Source organism: Peromyscus eremicus, chromosome 2 (assembly GCF_949786415.1).
Source record: "Peromyscus eremicus chromosome 2, PerEre_H2_v1, whole genome shotgun sequence".
Classification (NCBI taxonomy): domain Eukaryota; kingdom Metazoa; phylum Chordata; class Mammalia; order Rodentia; family Cricetidae; genus Peromyscus; species Peromyscus eremicus.
This window is the reverse complement of record NC_081417.1, coordinates 65090513-65105389: the sequence shown is the minus strand read 5'-3', so window position 1 is coordinate 65105389 and position 14877 is coordinate 65090513. Positions and strand designations below refer to the sequence as shown.

Sequence of the window (14877 nt, the reverse complement as noted above, 5' to 3'; positions counted from 1 at the left end):
TCTGAGTCCTCTTTATAAATCTTCATCCTTTTTTGTTTTGTTTTTTCGAGACAAGGTTTCTCTGTGTAGCTTTTGGAGCCTGTCCTGGAACTCACTCTGTAGCCCAGGCTGGCCTCGAACTTACTTTCTTTCCTTTTTTAAGGTTTGTTTTCTTTTTTCTTTTCTTTTTTTTTTTTAAGATTTATTTTATTATGTATACAGTGTTCTGCCTACAGGTCAGAAGAGGGCGCCAGATCTCATTACAGTTGGCTGTGAGCCACCATGTGGTTGCTGGGAATTGAACTCAGGACCTCTGGAAGACCAACCAGTGTTCTTAACCTCTGAGCCATCCCTCCAGCCCCATTTTCATCCTTTCTTTAGGCTCTAAGTTGAGCCTGATGTGATCCTTTGACCCAAACGTCCCCAGAGTCCCCCAAACCCTGCACATGACCCAGCAGGAGAGACATCTGCCATTTGTAACCACAGCAACACCAAAGGAGTAGGATGGAGTCAAACCTGGACCATTGCTTTAATTTCTGCATGAGGTATAACTGGGATGCTGGCTTCAGGCATGATAACCATGTAAGGCCTCAGGGGTCGTGGAGCACAGCAGAGTCCCAGACAGGCCCAGGCTCTGCAATTCTCCTGCCTCAGTCTCCTGGGTACTTGGGTTATAGATAAGTCCCACAACATCCAGTCAGCTTCCTTTCAGAAAATAAAAATGGGAGTGGCCAGAACAGCCCATCTGGAAACATCTAGCTCATCTTCTTCCGCTTTGAGCGGTCTGAGGTCTGGACCGGAGGCAGGGGGACAGACAGAGTGCCCAGTCTGTGATCCTCTTCCCTGCCATCTGCCAGGGTCACCTTTCTTTTGGAGATCTTCAGCCTCATGGCTTTTGCTATCTCAATCATCCTAGGGAAGAAACAGAACACATGGAGAGGGGCCCTGTGTGTGCCGTTCAGGTCTGACAGGGGCCAAGAGCACACTGTGCTCTGGACCCTGAGGCTGGGTTGCTCTCTGCCTCCACCCTCGCTTCTTCACCCCTGGCTCCACGGAGGAGCCCTCCCTAGTCACAGCAATTCAGAGCACACAGGGCTACTCAGAACAGAAAGCTGTGGGAGGCTCAGGCTAATGCCCAGGCACACTTTTTGGGAGTGAGATCTTGAGAAAGTCTTTACTTCTCCAGACCTTAGATTCTTGTTAGATTTTGGGAAATCAACGAGGGACTGTGAATGAATTCAGTACCGTGCCTTGCAAAGAGAAGGCACTCAAAGTTTCTCACCAATCAATCATTCCTTCATTGAAAATTGTCTTCTAGTCCCAAGATATTTCCATGAGACTCCGGTCCCTTAACCACCCTTCAGCAGAGCCTCGTGCTCTGGACAGGAGTGGAAACCAGCAGGCGGCTGCAGGGCCCAGCATTGCTCTACTTTGCTCACCTTTTCTCACTGAGTTTCAGGTCCCCCTGCAACACTGTCAGGTCTATCTGGAAGTTATTTATGTGCAAGGCAAGTACGATTGCATACGCAGTGATCTTGGCCTTCATAGAACTTGAAATTAAGTTCCGTAAACTGCAGAGTCAGAGGCAACGGAGGAGAAATGAAGTTAAATTCCAAGTGCTATGTAAGAACACCAGAGCCTTATCCTAACTCTGTAGTCAATGTTCCCAGTTTGGGGGGCGGGGGGTTCAAGCCACACAACCTGTCTTCCAAGATGCCCAAGTCTCCCAGTGGACAGTAAGTCAGCCCGTGTTTCTCCTGACAGACAGACAAAGCCCTGCCCACATTTCCCCCAGGTGGTGTGGTAGCACTGCACTCATGAAAGCCCTCTGTATGAGTCTGTTACTGTCTGCTCAGCAGGCCTACAGGAAGGACCCACCCCAAACTCAGGGACGCCCAGGACAATCAGGAGCAGGAAGCACAGTGCCATCAAACAGCTTCAAGCAGGGCCAGGAGACTGCTGGAAGTTGTCTTCTAAGTCACCATACCCTCTGCTGTGGTCATCAGTGAGCACTCCCCTGCAGGGTGCCCCACAGCCAAAGACCAATGAACACTTCCGAGGGGGACAGTGGAGGATGGAGATGTGTCCCCAGGAGCCTGCCAAATGGCAGTGAGCTCTTTGGCACTGGATGTCTGGACGGAGCTGCACCTGAGCCCCCCTTCCCTGCCACCCCCATCCACTTCTCCTTCCTGGTAAGAGGTCCCTGACCTGCCGTTGTTGTAGGTCAGGCAGGTGAAGTGCTTCAGCAGCTTGGCGTTGATGATGTGGGGGATTCCAGGCCCCAGGGCACCTAGAACAAAAAGTTGCATGGATCATTTTCCTGGAAAGTCCACAGGCCACACATCCATAAGGGGGCGTGGAGGACTGTAATGGCCAGAACCCCATGATAAGAGGAACAGGGGCCTAAGATCCAAAGCAGCCACTTTAAGATCAGACGCACACAAGACGTGTTTGTGAAGGGTGTGTGAAAAGGCAGAACAAACAGGCTGAGGAGGACTAAGAACACACACTAAGATGTTGGAAAATAAAGTAGATTGCAGATGGAGCCAGTGAGAAGGTTCAGTGGGTAAAGACGTGCCACCGGGTTCCATCCTCAGGATTCACGTGGCTATAGGGACAACTGATTCTAAAGTCGTCCTCTGACCATAGATACACTAGGCACGTACCCCACACAACCTCCCACTGGAGAGACTGGAATTCGAAACATGAGCATCAAGCAGATGGGCACACCTCCATCCTCGGTGCCTTTCACAATAACAGTGAACAGACACACCTTATGCCGAAAACCCCAGGTGGCTCCTGCTGGCTTTCCAATTTGGGGTGGGTAGGAGAGAGGACCACCACATATGGTCCTAGAAAACAGGTGGAACTGAATTTTAACCATTCAAACTAACTCTCTCAGTGTGAAATAAACTGCCACAACACCCCCCTCCAAAAAAAGAAAGAAAATGCCAAGCACAGTGGGGCACACCTTTAATTCCAGCACTGGAGAGGCAGAGGCAGGTGGATCTCTGAGTTCCAGGCCAGTGTGAACTGTACAGTGAGTTTCAGCCAACCAGGGCTATGTAGTGAGACTGTCCTAAAACAGCACCTGCCTCAAGCTTCTTCCCAGCAAAGCCCTGATTTCTCCTCCTTCTCTAAGTGGTGTGTGTGCTAACAGCCTCCCTTAAATTATTCATCTCATCTGACCTGGATACTGTGTTTTACCTAACAAAAGACAAGCAGGGAATGTGCTCTCTGGAAGCCCCATCACCCTGTCCCCATTTCCAGAACAGAAGAAGGAAATACAAAGAGGAGAGGCCCGCGAGACTCAGGAGGAAGGGCAGGCTGCTCGGAGGGCCGGACAGACATCCCTGGGGTGATGAGAGAACTACGGACAAGTAACCCGTGGACAGAACGAGGATGAAATGTCTGGGGGGCTTACTTTTCCCCTTTATCACTTTCTGAGCTCGAAATCTGACGAGAGCATCTAGAAACCAGATGCTCCGGGCCTGCCGGTCTCGACGCCCCTCATCCGATGGCAGCGACTTCAGCATTTCTATGACGAAGGAACAGTGGCTAAAACAAGGAGGGGAAGAGCAGCACGTGAGGGACAGACAGACAGACAGGCTGTCAGGAGCCCACCCGCACACTGTCCCCACACCCTCCATACACTGAGCAAGGGGACTAGGAAGACTAGGCCTAGCAGGGTGCGCAGGGTCTGAGTGACAGACTCCGCTTCACTGCACAAGGCCGAACAACAATAGGGAATAATTCCCAAGATCAGCCCCAGACCTCACGTGTACATGCACTCCACACAAACACCATTGCACACACTCAGACACACACTCACACACACTCACACACACTCAGACACACACAAAATCTAAAAAAACAAAACAGAAAAGAGTAGGGCTGGAGAGAGGGCTCGGCAGTTCGGAGCACTTGCTGCTCTTGCAGAGGACCTGGTTTGTTCCCAGCACCCCCACTGGGCCACTCACAACTGCCTCTAACTACAGATCTAGGGGATCCAGTGACATCTTCCACCGGCACCCACACCCATGCCATATACACACACACATAATCTTATAAAAAAAGAAGAAAGGAATAATTAGAAAACTCAGAACTAAGAAATAATCTAACCACAATCAAAAAGTTGTTTTAAGAGGGTTAATCTCTATTATTTCAACTAAATACACAATATTTAAAACATGCATATTTAATTTTAGAAAGGTTGGCAAGCACACTGTCACAGAGAACCTATCACTGTGGCTAGCACCCACACCAATGCCAGCCTCTGGGCATTGCCAGTGACAATCAGCGTCAACACAACGGTGGGGTCTGGAGCTGGCTTTGGTCCCAGGCTCCATTACAGGACCCCGCCACCATCTCTCCAGCTGTAGGCTCTACACACATAAGCCAGTCCTCCCCCTGAATCCACCCACAGCTCCTGGAAGCCTAGCGTCAAAGCTTGCTCCTTCATTCCCCGGCTGAGCAGACCCCTCCCCACTGACTCTCCCCTTTCGGAGTGGTCTCAGCACTCAGTGTTCTCTGTCAGGTCCTGTTTCCCATCGTGACTCACAGCTGCCCGTCTGCCCACGAATACCTGTTCTCCTCAGCCATCTTCAGGATGTCTTCTGATGTGACCTTTCTGAACGCTTCGGATGGGCTCTCAAGAGCATCATACTCAGCCGGGGACAGAACTGGTTGCAGGTCAAGAACATGACTGACCACAATGGAAAACCACTGAGCTAAGTCATCTCATGGGGCCTCATTTCCCAGGCAGGAAAGCTAAGGCCACAGAGAAGGGACTCACAGAGGACGTAAGGTGGAGCGCAGACCCGAATCTTAGACCCCAGTCCAGGGGTCACTTCCTCCCTTCTCTTCATTACCAGAGCCTCTGTCAGCATTCTCCAATTAGCCAGGAGTTCTATGTTCCAACCCTTCTTTCAGTGTGTCCGCTCTAGTCTTTGATACCAGCCAACTCCAAGGTTATGTTCTGATGATCTGTGGAGAGCGACTCCCACAGGGCTAAGCTGTTGCCCCTCTGTCCTGTTACTGAATGGTGGGGTTTGATTCCCAGAAGTGGGTCCCTCTGCTGAGGAAGCTGAACTGACCAATCTCTCACTAACAGCACTGGGACGTGGGAAAAGGTCTGGATTTATTAATGTCACGGGACCATGACCACCCTTACACAGCCTGGCTCTGCCAACGTGTACAAACATCATAGCCTGCAAATTCGGCACCTTTGCAGCTGCAAGGATACTGTCTTCGAACCTGTACACATCTTCAGGCTTGGCTGCATCAGCATAGCAGGGAGGGAGGTAGAGGGAGTCATCCTGCAAGTCATCCTGCATGGCATCGCTGACCAGAGCTTTCAGTGGAGGAACAGTCATGTGAGTGGCACCCTGTCTGGCTGCAGGCCCTGTCTGGCTGCAGGCTCTGCCTGGCTGCAGGCCCTGCCTGGCTGCAGGCTCTGCCTGGCTGCAGGCTCTGCCACACTCCACAAACCCCATGCAGTGGAGACCACATGGTCCAAAACTCAAATCTGACACCTGCCAAGATCTGAACTGCCCGTCAGGCTGACGCTCCAGGAGTCCCAGCCACGCAGAAGGTGGATACAGTGCGTTTGCCCTCAAGTAACTCAGAATGGAGTTAAAGAGACTCGTGCTAATAAACAATCACTACACAACATCAGAGAAGCTACCGCCGTGCACCAAGGGCGGGGCTTGCACATGTTCCTTCCCATGCCTGTCTCCTCCCCTTGCCTGCGGACAGGACAGTGTCACCACCTGCATCTGTGAGGTGAGTGACAGATGTCAAGTCTTTTCAGGCACACTCTTTACCCCAAGCTCCAGCTGCTTACCATTCACACCCTTTGTATCAATGATGTTCTCTGCGGCTTTAGTTACTGTGAGATTCAAAGATTCGCTGCCAACTTTGTTCATTCTCCTGGAGTTCAGGGACCGCTTCTGCTTGGTGCTTCCAAAGGCTTCAATGCAAGAATCCAACTGTGTAAGAAACAAACTCAATTCCTAAGAACAGGCTGGGCAGCATGGTTGTTCCCAGGTATGTAAGCACGAGCAAGCTCCGGGCTCCCTGAGTCAGGATTACCTCACCTGTCCATCAGGCCGAGTCCTTTCTCATACCTGTCCACCTCGCAAGACTGTTCACATCAGGACTGAGGTTTGCTGAACTGACTCCCAAATCTATAGTTAGCTTTCCATCAGTACAAAAAGACGACTTGACTGCACTCGGGGTGGGTAAGTCGGTGGCACAGAGCCTACCAATCTGCCATCTGCCCCAGTAACAGACACAGCGAATAAACCACTCTCCCCCCGAACCACAGGGTCTCTTCTCTCTGCAGTGGTCCAGGCAACACCGAAAGCTCAGGCCGCCACCCCGGGCAACATGACCTCACTAAGAACTTCCTTTGTTTATGTGAGTCTCCAGTACAACCATTTTCTACAGTGTGGACCAAAACCTCAAAAGCTTTCTGCTACAGCTCCAGCATCCCAGAGGACAGGGTGCAAATGCCGACATTAGCGTGTTCACCTGGCCAAGGCAGCAGCAGGCCTGCTCCCTGCGAGACCGGAAGGTCTCTGTGGGTAGCAACCAGGCCGAGAACCACAGACTGACTGAGCTGGAGCAGCCAGTGAGGCCCATGTTCAAGGCGGCTGTTGTACCGAAGGGGACACCAGGCCCCGGGAGAGCTTCCGTAAGCGTCACTCACCTTTTCCCTGAAAGTCTTGGTCTGATTCTCCTGAGGAGGCTCACACTCAATAGCATCTTCTATAGAAACACAGAACGGGAAGAAAGCACACTGTGAGGCTCACAATGTGAGTATTTGACTATTTTTTTAATGGGCTCTCACTATGCTGCCCAAGATGGTCTTAAACTTGTGAGTTCAAATGCTACCCTGGTCTCAACCCCACAAGCAGGGGAAGGTGCAGGCCATCAGTCACTGTGCTCAGCTCTGCAAGGCCTTCAAAATATTAATAGTGCTTAGCATTTATTTGGCATTAATCTAAGAAAACCAGACTTCCTTATTCCGAGATTTCCCTAACATGAATGTACGCTGTGACTACTGACTGCACACCTCAGTACACAAGTAGGAGAACCGGAGAATGGGCGTCCCCTGCTTCAACCTCTTAGTCAGAAACAAGGACAAAAGAGCCCTGCAGACACAGTCACCCGCCCAGGCATTTTGCCAGGCCAGAGGGAACAGAAACCAAGTCCTTGGCTCTTCCCATAAGAAGATTTGCTTTTCTGGTCAAAGACTTAAAGGCTGCTGTAAATAGAGTGCGGATTTTCACACGACACTCTCCAGCTTCCCACAAAGTACTCATGTAGTGAGCCGTATAAGCCGGTGGGCAAGAACATAAGCTCTGCAATGGCCCTGCCTGAGTTAGCTCAGCAGCAGGTCACCTGACTCAGCCAGGTTCCAAGGCTGGTAACAAAGGAATAACAGCGCGTAGGGAGGAACTCTGTGGTGCTTATGAAAGGTATGCACAACAGGGACGGGCACACAGCAAGGACCCACAGCTGAAGCTGTGCGTGTGCTGGCCAGAACAAGCCAGTACTTACAAACTACTTACACAAAACACAAATGTACCCCGTCAAGACTTAAACAACCTCGGAGTCTGAAGAGATGACTCAGCAGTTAAGAGCACTTGCTGCTCTTGCAAGAGGACCCGAGTTCAGTTCCCAGCACCCATATGATGGCTACCAACCATGTGTAACTCCAGTTCCAAGGGATCCAACTCCCTCTTCTGGCTTCCATGAGCAAGGTATGCATGTGGTGCACAGACACACATGTAGACAATAGAACCATACACAGAAAATAAATAAATCTTAAAAAAGAAAAAGAGCCGGGCGGTGGTGGCGCACACCTTTAATCCCAGCACTCGGGAGGCAGAGGCAGGTGAGTCTCTGTGAGTTCGAGGCCAGCCTGGTCTATAAAGTGAGTTCCAGGACAGGCTCCAAAAGCTACACAAAGAAACCCTGTCTCGGAAAAAAAAAGGAAAAAAAAAAAAAAAAAGAAATTAAACAATTTCACCTTGGTGGGCTGGTAGAGGGCCAGCAGATAAAGGTTTTTGTCACCAAGCCTGGTGACCTGAGTTCCCATTCCTGGATCCACATGTTGGAAGGAGAAAATCCACTTGCCTGAATTGGCCTGTGACCTCCACACATGCACTGTGGTGTATATACACACACACTAAAAATAAATTAATGTAATAAGTTTTTAAAATTTCCACTGGAACTAAGAAAGTCTTAGGGATGGTTCAGTGTGTAGAGAGCTTGCTATCCAAACGTGATGACCCAGGTATGAATCTCCAGAACCCATGGCAAGCTGGGCATGGTAGCACACATCCGGGATCCAAGTGCTCCCACGGTAAGATGAGAAGCAGAGACAAGAGAACCCCAGATGCTCAAGGGGTAGCCTGCCGGCCTACTCAGAGCCAACAGACACAAGGTCTAAAACAGGTAGGTCAGGACAGCAGGTCAAAGTCTGCTTTGACCTCCATACAGGCTGTGGCATGTGAACACCTGTACTCACTCACATGAAGAATTAAGGAAAGTCTGTAATGAAAAAGAATGTAACTACGAGACACCTCCCTTGACAGGCTGTACTGACGACTACTCATCTTGCCTTAAAGGCTGGTTTCTGAGACAACATCTATAAATGCTGAAGAGACGGGGTCTCACTTGTCATACACGGTCCTTAGCTTAGTACTTGAAGTATAGTATGGAATCAATAAATGATACACTTAAAAATATATATATATCTAGGGGGCTAGAGAGATGGCTCAATGGTTAAGAGCACTGGCTGCTCTTCCAGAGGACCTGAGTTCAATTCCCAGCACCCACATGGCAGTTCACAACTGTCTGTAACTCCAGTTCCAAGGGATCCAACACCCTCACACAGACATACATGCAGGCAAGACATCAATGGACGTTAGATAAATAAGTAAATAAATATTTTTAAAATATATATATAACTTTTCAAATTAAAAAACAAAAACAAAAAACCCACTTGGCAAGAAGGCACCCTATTATGGCTGAGGATAAGCTGTGTTTGCCGGGTAGACACCAAGTTTTGAGTTCATACCCCTTCATCAGATAAGCCTGCGTGGTGACACACACCTGTAAGGCCGGCACTCAGGAACTGACAGCAGGAGGACCAGAAGTTCAATGTCATCCTCAGCTACCCAGCAAATTCAAGGCTAGCCTGGACTACATGAGACCTTGTCTCAAAAGGGTGTATGTGGGGGAAGCCGTTTAGAAAAAAATTACAAATGCCTTTTAGAAAACAAAAACGAACTAATTCAACAAACCCAAAGTATGCAGCTTTTCAGTGAGTCTTCATTTCTGGAACCTACCAGCAAAGAGTGGCTGCATGTTGAACAACTCAGCATCATATACTTCCATCTGGCCAGAGGTCTTATTAAGAATTCCCACAAAGTGTCTGAGTAAAAAAAAAAGAATAATACGATAGTAGGTTATTCAAAAGGTTATTATTTACACAATCCTCTTTTTTCCTATTTACAAATTCCTAGCTTCTTTTAGCCAGAGAAAGGCATCTACTTGTTCACATGTAACAACAATCCCTGCATGGAGAGGGAACAGGAGGTGATGAAAGGGGAGGGACATCAAATGGTTGTGGATTGAAAAAGCCACCAGACTTCTGATAACCGGTCACATTCAGAGCCACTGCTGTTAATGGAAACACTTCTGAGGTCATAAGAATCTAGAATTAAATGGAATTTCGGCACACATGAATTTTATGGAGACAAATACCGGTAAAACCTTGTTCCTCCTGGGGAGAAGATCTAGCTGAAGCAGGGCATCTTTGTGAGGCAGATGCAATGTTAAGATTTAGCACACTATGTTACTCTGCCTTCAGGCTGGAGCCCAGCAGGGACTCTGAAAGGCCTTCACTGTTGGCCATCATGAGATCCCATCTGCACTGTGTCAGCCTGTGAATTAAAGACTCTTCAAGCTGGATGATGCTGTTACACAGAGGACACCAGAGGTGTGCAAAGGGCAAAGTTGCCGAAGTCCTTCACTTCACCAGTGACATCGCTGGGTTCCTTTCTTCCAACCCAGAGGCCTTGAAGATACCAAATCCTCTTGTGCCAAGGCAAGCCTGAGGCAAGCTTTGACCTACTGATCACACATTCTAAATCAGCAAACACAGCTGTCTTTTGGGATAGCCAGTCACAAATAACGTCATAACAAATGAGGTCTTTAGGAACTTGCCAAACGCAAGCCATCTTTTCCTTTCCAGGGGCGTCTACACCAAGTATAAGGGACTTGTGAGTCTAGAAACACAAGGTCTTAGTAAACCTGCAGGTCCCCCCAGTCCCCCCAAGATAAAGACTGAAGATGTGGTGTCACTGTCACCGCTGAAACCCTCTTAGCACCTCTGTCACTGCCCAGCTGTCCATTACCTGCAAAGAGTGTTGCATTTGAGGGCGCCAGTCCCAAAATTGTTCCCAACATAGGAGAGCCTGTCTGTTTCAGCTGCCTGAAAAACAGGGAGTGTTCCATTTACAATCAGCGTTGAAGGGTACTGAGCACATGTGCAGAAACCTTAGAATCCAAGACCAGAATGTACCAGCCCAAGATAGCCTCCAGGAGGTGATCTAGCCCCACCACATCTACAGGAATCTAGGGTGTCTCTGGGGGAAAGGCAAGAAAACTTTACAGAGGGGACTCCAAATACCATAAGGAAGCTTCGACGTGACAGGTGAAGTTCTTGGGGGAAGTGACACCCTGGATTGCATGAAACTGAAAAGCTTCTTCTCAGCAAAGCAAGTATTACCCAAAGTACAGAGAATAGAGATGGGGTTAAATCCCCGCCAAGGATAATAATATTCATCCAACAAGGGATTACTATTTAGAATATACAAAGAACTGTAAAAATTAAATATAAAAACAACCCTCAAATAATCTAGTCAATAAGTGGGCTGATGAGCCAGGCAGACAGTTCTCAAAGGAAGTGACGAAAACCGCCCAAAATATTTGAGACGTGCTCGAGACCCTTAACCATCGGAGAGATGCAGATGAAAACTGCGGGGAGGCCTGCTGAGCTCTCCGTGGAGAAAGCTTTTGTGTTTTAGATGGATGGCCTGAGTTAGAGCCCCAGACCCCACAGGGTTAAAGAGCAGATCCAGTGCCCTAAGTTGTCCTCTGACTTCCACATGCATACATGTTCACACACACACACACACACACACACACACACACACACACACACACTTTCTCACACAAAATAAACTTTAAAAATACAGAAACAAAAGACCTGCCTTGAGGGCTGGCAAGATGGCTCAGGGAGTAAAACCGGTTGCTACTAAGTCTGATGACCTGAGTTCAATCCCCAGGGCCCGCGTGTTACAAAGGACTCCCCCAAGTTGTCCTCTGACCTCCAAATGTGCATCACAGCATATGCGCACTCCTTCCTCTCTCCCCAAACTCACACAAATAAGAAATGTTTTTAAAAATTGCTTAGAGAGCCGGACAGTGGTGGCACACACCTTTAATCCCAATACTTGGGAGGCAGAAGCAGGTGGATCTCTGTGAGTTCGAGGCCAGCCTGGTCTACAGAGTGAGTCCCAGAACAGCTAGGGCTACATAGAGAAACCTGTCTTGAACACCCCTCCCAAAAAAATTGCTTAGCGATTCCATCACACCCCAATCAGAATGGCTATCCAAAGAAAACAAACAGCAACAGACGCTGGCGAGGATGTGGGGAAAGGAACCCTTATTCACTGCTGCCGGAAGTGTACACTGTTGCCGCCACAATAAAAGTCAATGTGGAGGGTCCTCAGAAACTGAAAAAGGAGCGACCCCAGGAGGCGGCTGCATCGCTCTCAGGCATCCACCCAAGGGACTCTTCTGCACTCGCACACATACAGACATGTCTACGATCATGTTTATTGCTGCACTATTAACAACAGCCAGGAAATGAAACCAGGCCAGATGCCCATCAATAGAAAAACAGATAGAGAAAATGTGGTACATGTACGCAATGGAATTTTTTTCAATCATAAAGAAAAATAAAACCACAATATTGGTGGGAAAATGAGTAATTAAATGAAGTTAAATAAATCAGAATTAGAAAAACAAATACGGTTTTCTCTCATATGCAGAATCTAGATTTAAGTGTGTGTGTGTGTGTGTGTGTGTGTGTGTGTGTGTGTCTGTGTGTATACATGTACACGTTCAGGACATGAGAGTAGAACCATGAGAAAGAGCAGCAAAAGAAGGGGGAACAAGAGGGTAATATAACATGTATGTAATGAGATATTCATGTGCTTGATGTGCATGCCTTAGTTACACAGTGCTGCTGGAAGCCAGGAGAGGGTGTTGGATCCTGTGGAACCGGAGTTACAGACAGATGTTGCCCCGATGGGGGTGCAGGAAATTGAACCCAGGTCTTCCAGGAAAGCAGGAAGTGCTCTTAGCCATTGGGCCACCTCTCCAGCCCAGTACGTATGTCACGAAAGGGAGAATTACTTGGGAGAAAGGCAGGGGACCAGCAGGAGGGAAACGGGATATGGCGGAAGGCAGTGGGCAGAAGGCAGTGATAATACAGATGCAATTTTATTTTAATTTATTTTTATTTTATGAGCATTAATGTTTTGCCTGCATGTGTGCCTGTGTGAGGGTGTCGGGTTCCCTGGACCTGGAATTACAGACAGTTGTGAGCTGCCATGTGGGTGATGGGAATTGAACCTGGGTCCTCTGGAAGAGCAGTCAGTGCTCCTAACTGCTGAGCCATCTCTCCAACCCCCAGATAAAAAATTTTAAAATGAGAGAGAAAAATAAAGCACCACAGAACCGGACAGTGAGGTCTTGGTCTTCAGCACTTATGGGTACAATGGTTCTGTGAGTAATTGCCTTGGCCCAAGCCCTAGAGCTTTGCCAACCTTTCCGACATCAGTTCTTCCTCTACCCCAGACGCTGGGAAGGGCTGGCTGACTCCCAATCAGACAAGCTTTCCTTCTTTTCACTCTGGCCACCAAACCCCAGCTGTCCAACTGTCCCCGACTCTTGCAGAGCTCAACTCTGATGCACCCTTCCCAGGAAGGCATTCAGACATGGGGAGACTCCTTTTCCTCCTGAGCTCCCCAGGCCCTAAACCCTGACCTTTTTCTGCTGTACACCTGTACGACCTAGACAGATTACATCTCTGGAAAGCAGACATCTCAACCCTCGCACCTACTGGGGAGAGACCAGAAAAGGTATTAAGCAGTGGAGCCAGGTGGTGGCAGCACACGCCTTTAATCCCAGCATAAGGGAGGCAGAGGCAGGCAGATCTCTTGAGTTCAAGACCAACCTGGTCTTCAGAGTGAGTTCCAGGGCAGCCAAGGTTACACAGAGAAACCCTGAAAAACCATGAAAAAAAGAAAAGAAGACAAAAGAAGAAAGCATCCTGTAATGCACCCACTCACCCTAACAAAGTATTAGCTGGCTCAAAAACATCAATGGTGCTGAAGCTGGGAGCTGGAGAAAAGGCTCTGGAGTCCTCCGAGAGGACTGCATTTGACTCCCAGCACCCACAAAGTGCCTCACAATACAATGCCGCCTTCTGGCCTCCACCAGCTACACACACACACACACACACACACACACACAGTGCATAGACAACAATGAGAAACACCCATACACATAACATGCTGCCAAGCTGACTTAGGCGCTTCCTGAGCCTGCTACATCTGGACACAGTGAATATTCAGTAAGTTCATGTCGGAAAGAGAAATACATGAAGCCAGGAGTGGTGGTGCACACCTTTAGTCCCAGCACTTGGGAGGCAGAGACAGGCGGATCTCTGAGACGAGGCCAGCCTGGTCGAAAGACAAATAAAACCCAAATATGTAAAAAGTCATCGTCTCACCCAAAGTCTTGCACATCAGTGCAGCCACAGTTCCATTTGCTACTCCTCCTTTTCTCCCCTCAGGACCTCTCAGATCTGCCCACATGAAGGGCTGCAGAGCCCCGGAGAGCCCAGACAAGCTGTACCTGCAGCACTTACCAGGATCCGCTGATTCTTCAGCCTGGGGTTTACCAAGTCGGTGCTGTTGTACAAGGTGAAGCGCATGTTGCCTGGGTTCTGCAGCTTCCCATTGGAGAACTGGACTGTTAAGTGTAACCCAAGAATAAGATGAGCAGGACCAGCAGGGTGTAGGGGGAAAGAACTGCATTGTGGTTGGGAACCCGTGGCGATGGGAGCTCATGTCCGACTTTTAGGGGGACTGAAGAAAGTCCTGGTCCAGTACTAAAGAGGGAGATGGGCGGGGGGGGGGGGGTGGCCTCTGGGCAGAGGTTATGACAAGAGAAAATGACTGCGGGAATGTCATTAACTGGCAGAAGAGAGCGGGAACTCTGCTCCGTGGAGGGGGAAAGGGGCGAACGAGAGACCTGGTGAGACGGCCAGGTCCTGGGCATTGCCCTGAGAAGTGTCCCTGCGTAGCTGTGAAGTCATGACAGAGGAATGGGAGGATGGTTGGGGCTCTGTCCCAGCTCCAGGCAGTGGGCAAGAGGGCTACGCGGTGCCCAGACGGAAGGGGATAGGGCTAGGCGGAACTCCGCTCCGGTCCCGCAGTCTTTACCCAGCACAGCTTTCTGCCTGTCGTCAGGCTCCCCACAGTACAGCCACCTTGCACTCTGTTGCACCTCGGTCTCCATGTCTTCAGTCTGTCCGTCCAGCATGGCAGACGCCGCCGGGGTAGCCATGAACTCGCCGGCTCGCACGCGGACGCATACACCGGAAGTGACTCTCTGGCACCGCCCAGAGCACGCAGCCGCGAGACCACGCCCCCTCGCATGGTGGACTTCGTCGCGGACCACTCTTGGCTCCTCTCGCGATGGCCACGCCCCCTGGTAGGAGGGCCTCTGCGAGATGCAGTACCT

At 49.5% G+C, this 14877-nt stretch overlaps 1 protein-coding gene across 1 annotated transcript; it reads right to left on the bottom strand.

Moving 5' to 3' along the window:
• Positions 1 to 506: 506 nt before the first annotated feature.
• Polr1e (RNA polymerase I subunit E) lies at positions 507 to 14729 on the bottom strand. The gene is made up of 12 exons (XM_059255748.1): positions 14577 to 14729; positions 14000 to 14103; positions 10413 to 10489; positions 9342 to 9427; positions 6692 to 6750; positions 5825 to 5969; positions 5225 to 5332; positions 4565 to 4661; positions 3404 to 3537; positions 2188 to 2269; positions 1419 to 1550; positions 507 to 891 (listed from the first exon to the last, which is right to left on the bottom strand). Exons 1-12 carry the CDS (start codon positions 14698 to 14700, stop codon positions 735 to 737), a joined length of 1305 nt encoding a protein of 434 aa, XP_059111731.1. The 5' UTR covers positions 14701 to 14729; the 3' UTR covers positions 507 to 734.
• Between the last annotated feature and the right edge of the window lie 148 nt (positions 14730 to 14877).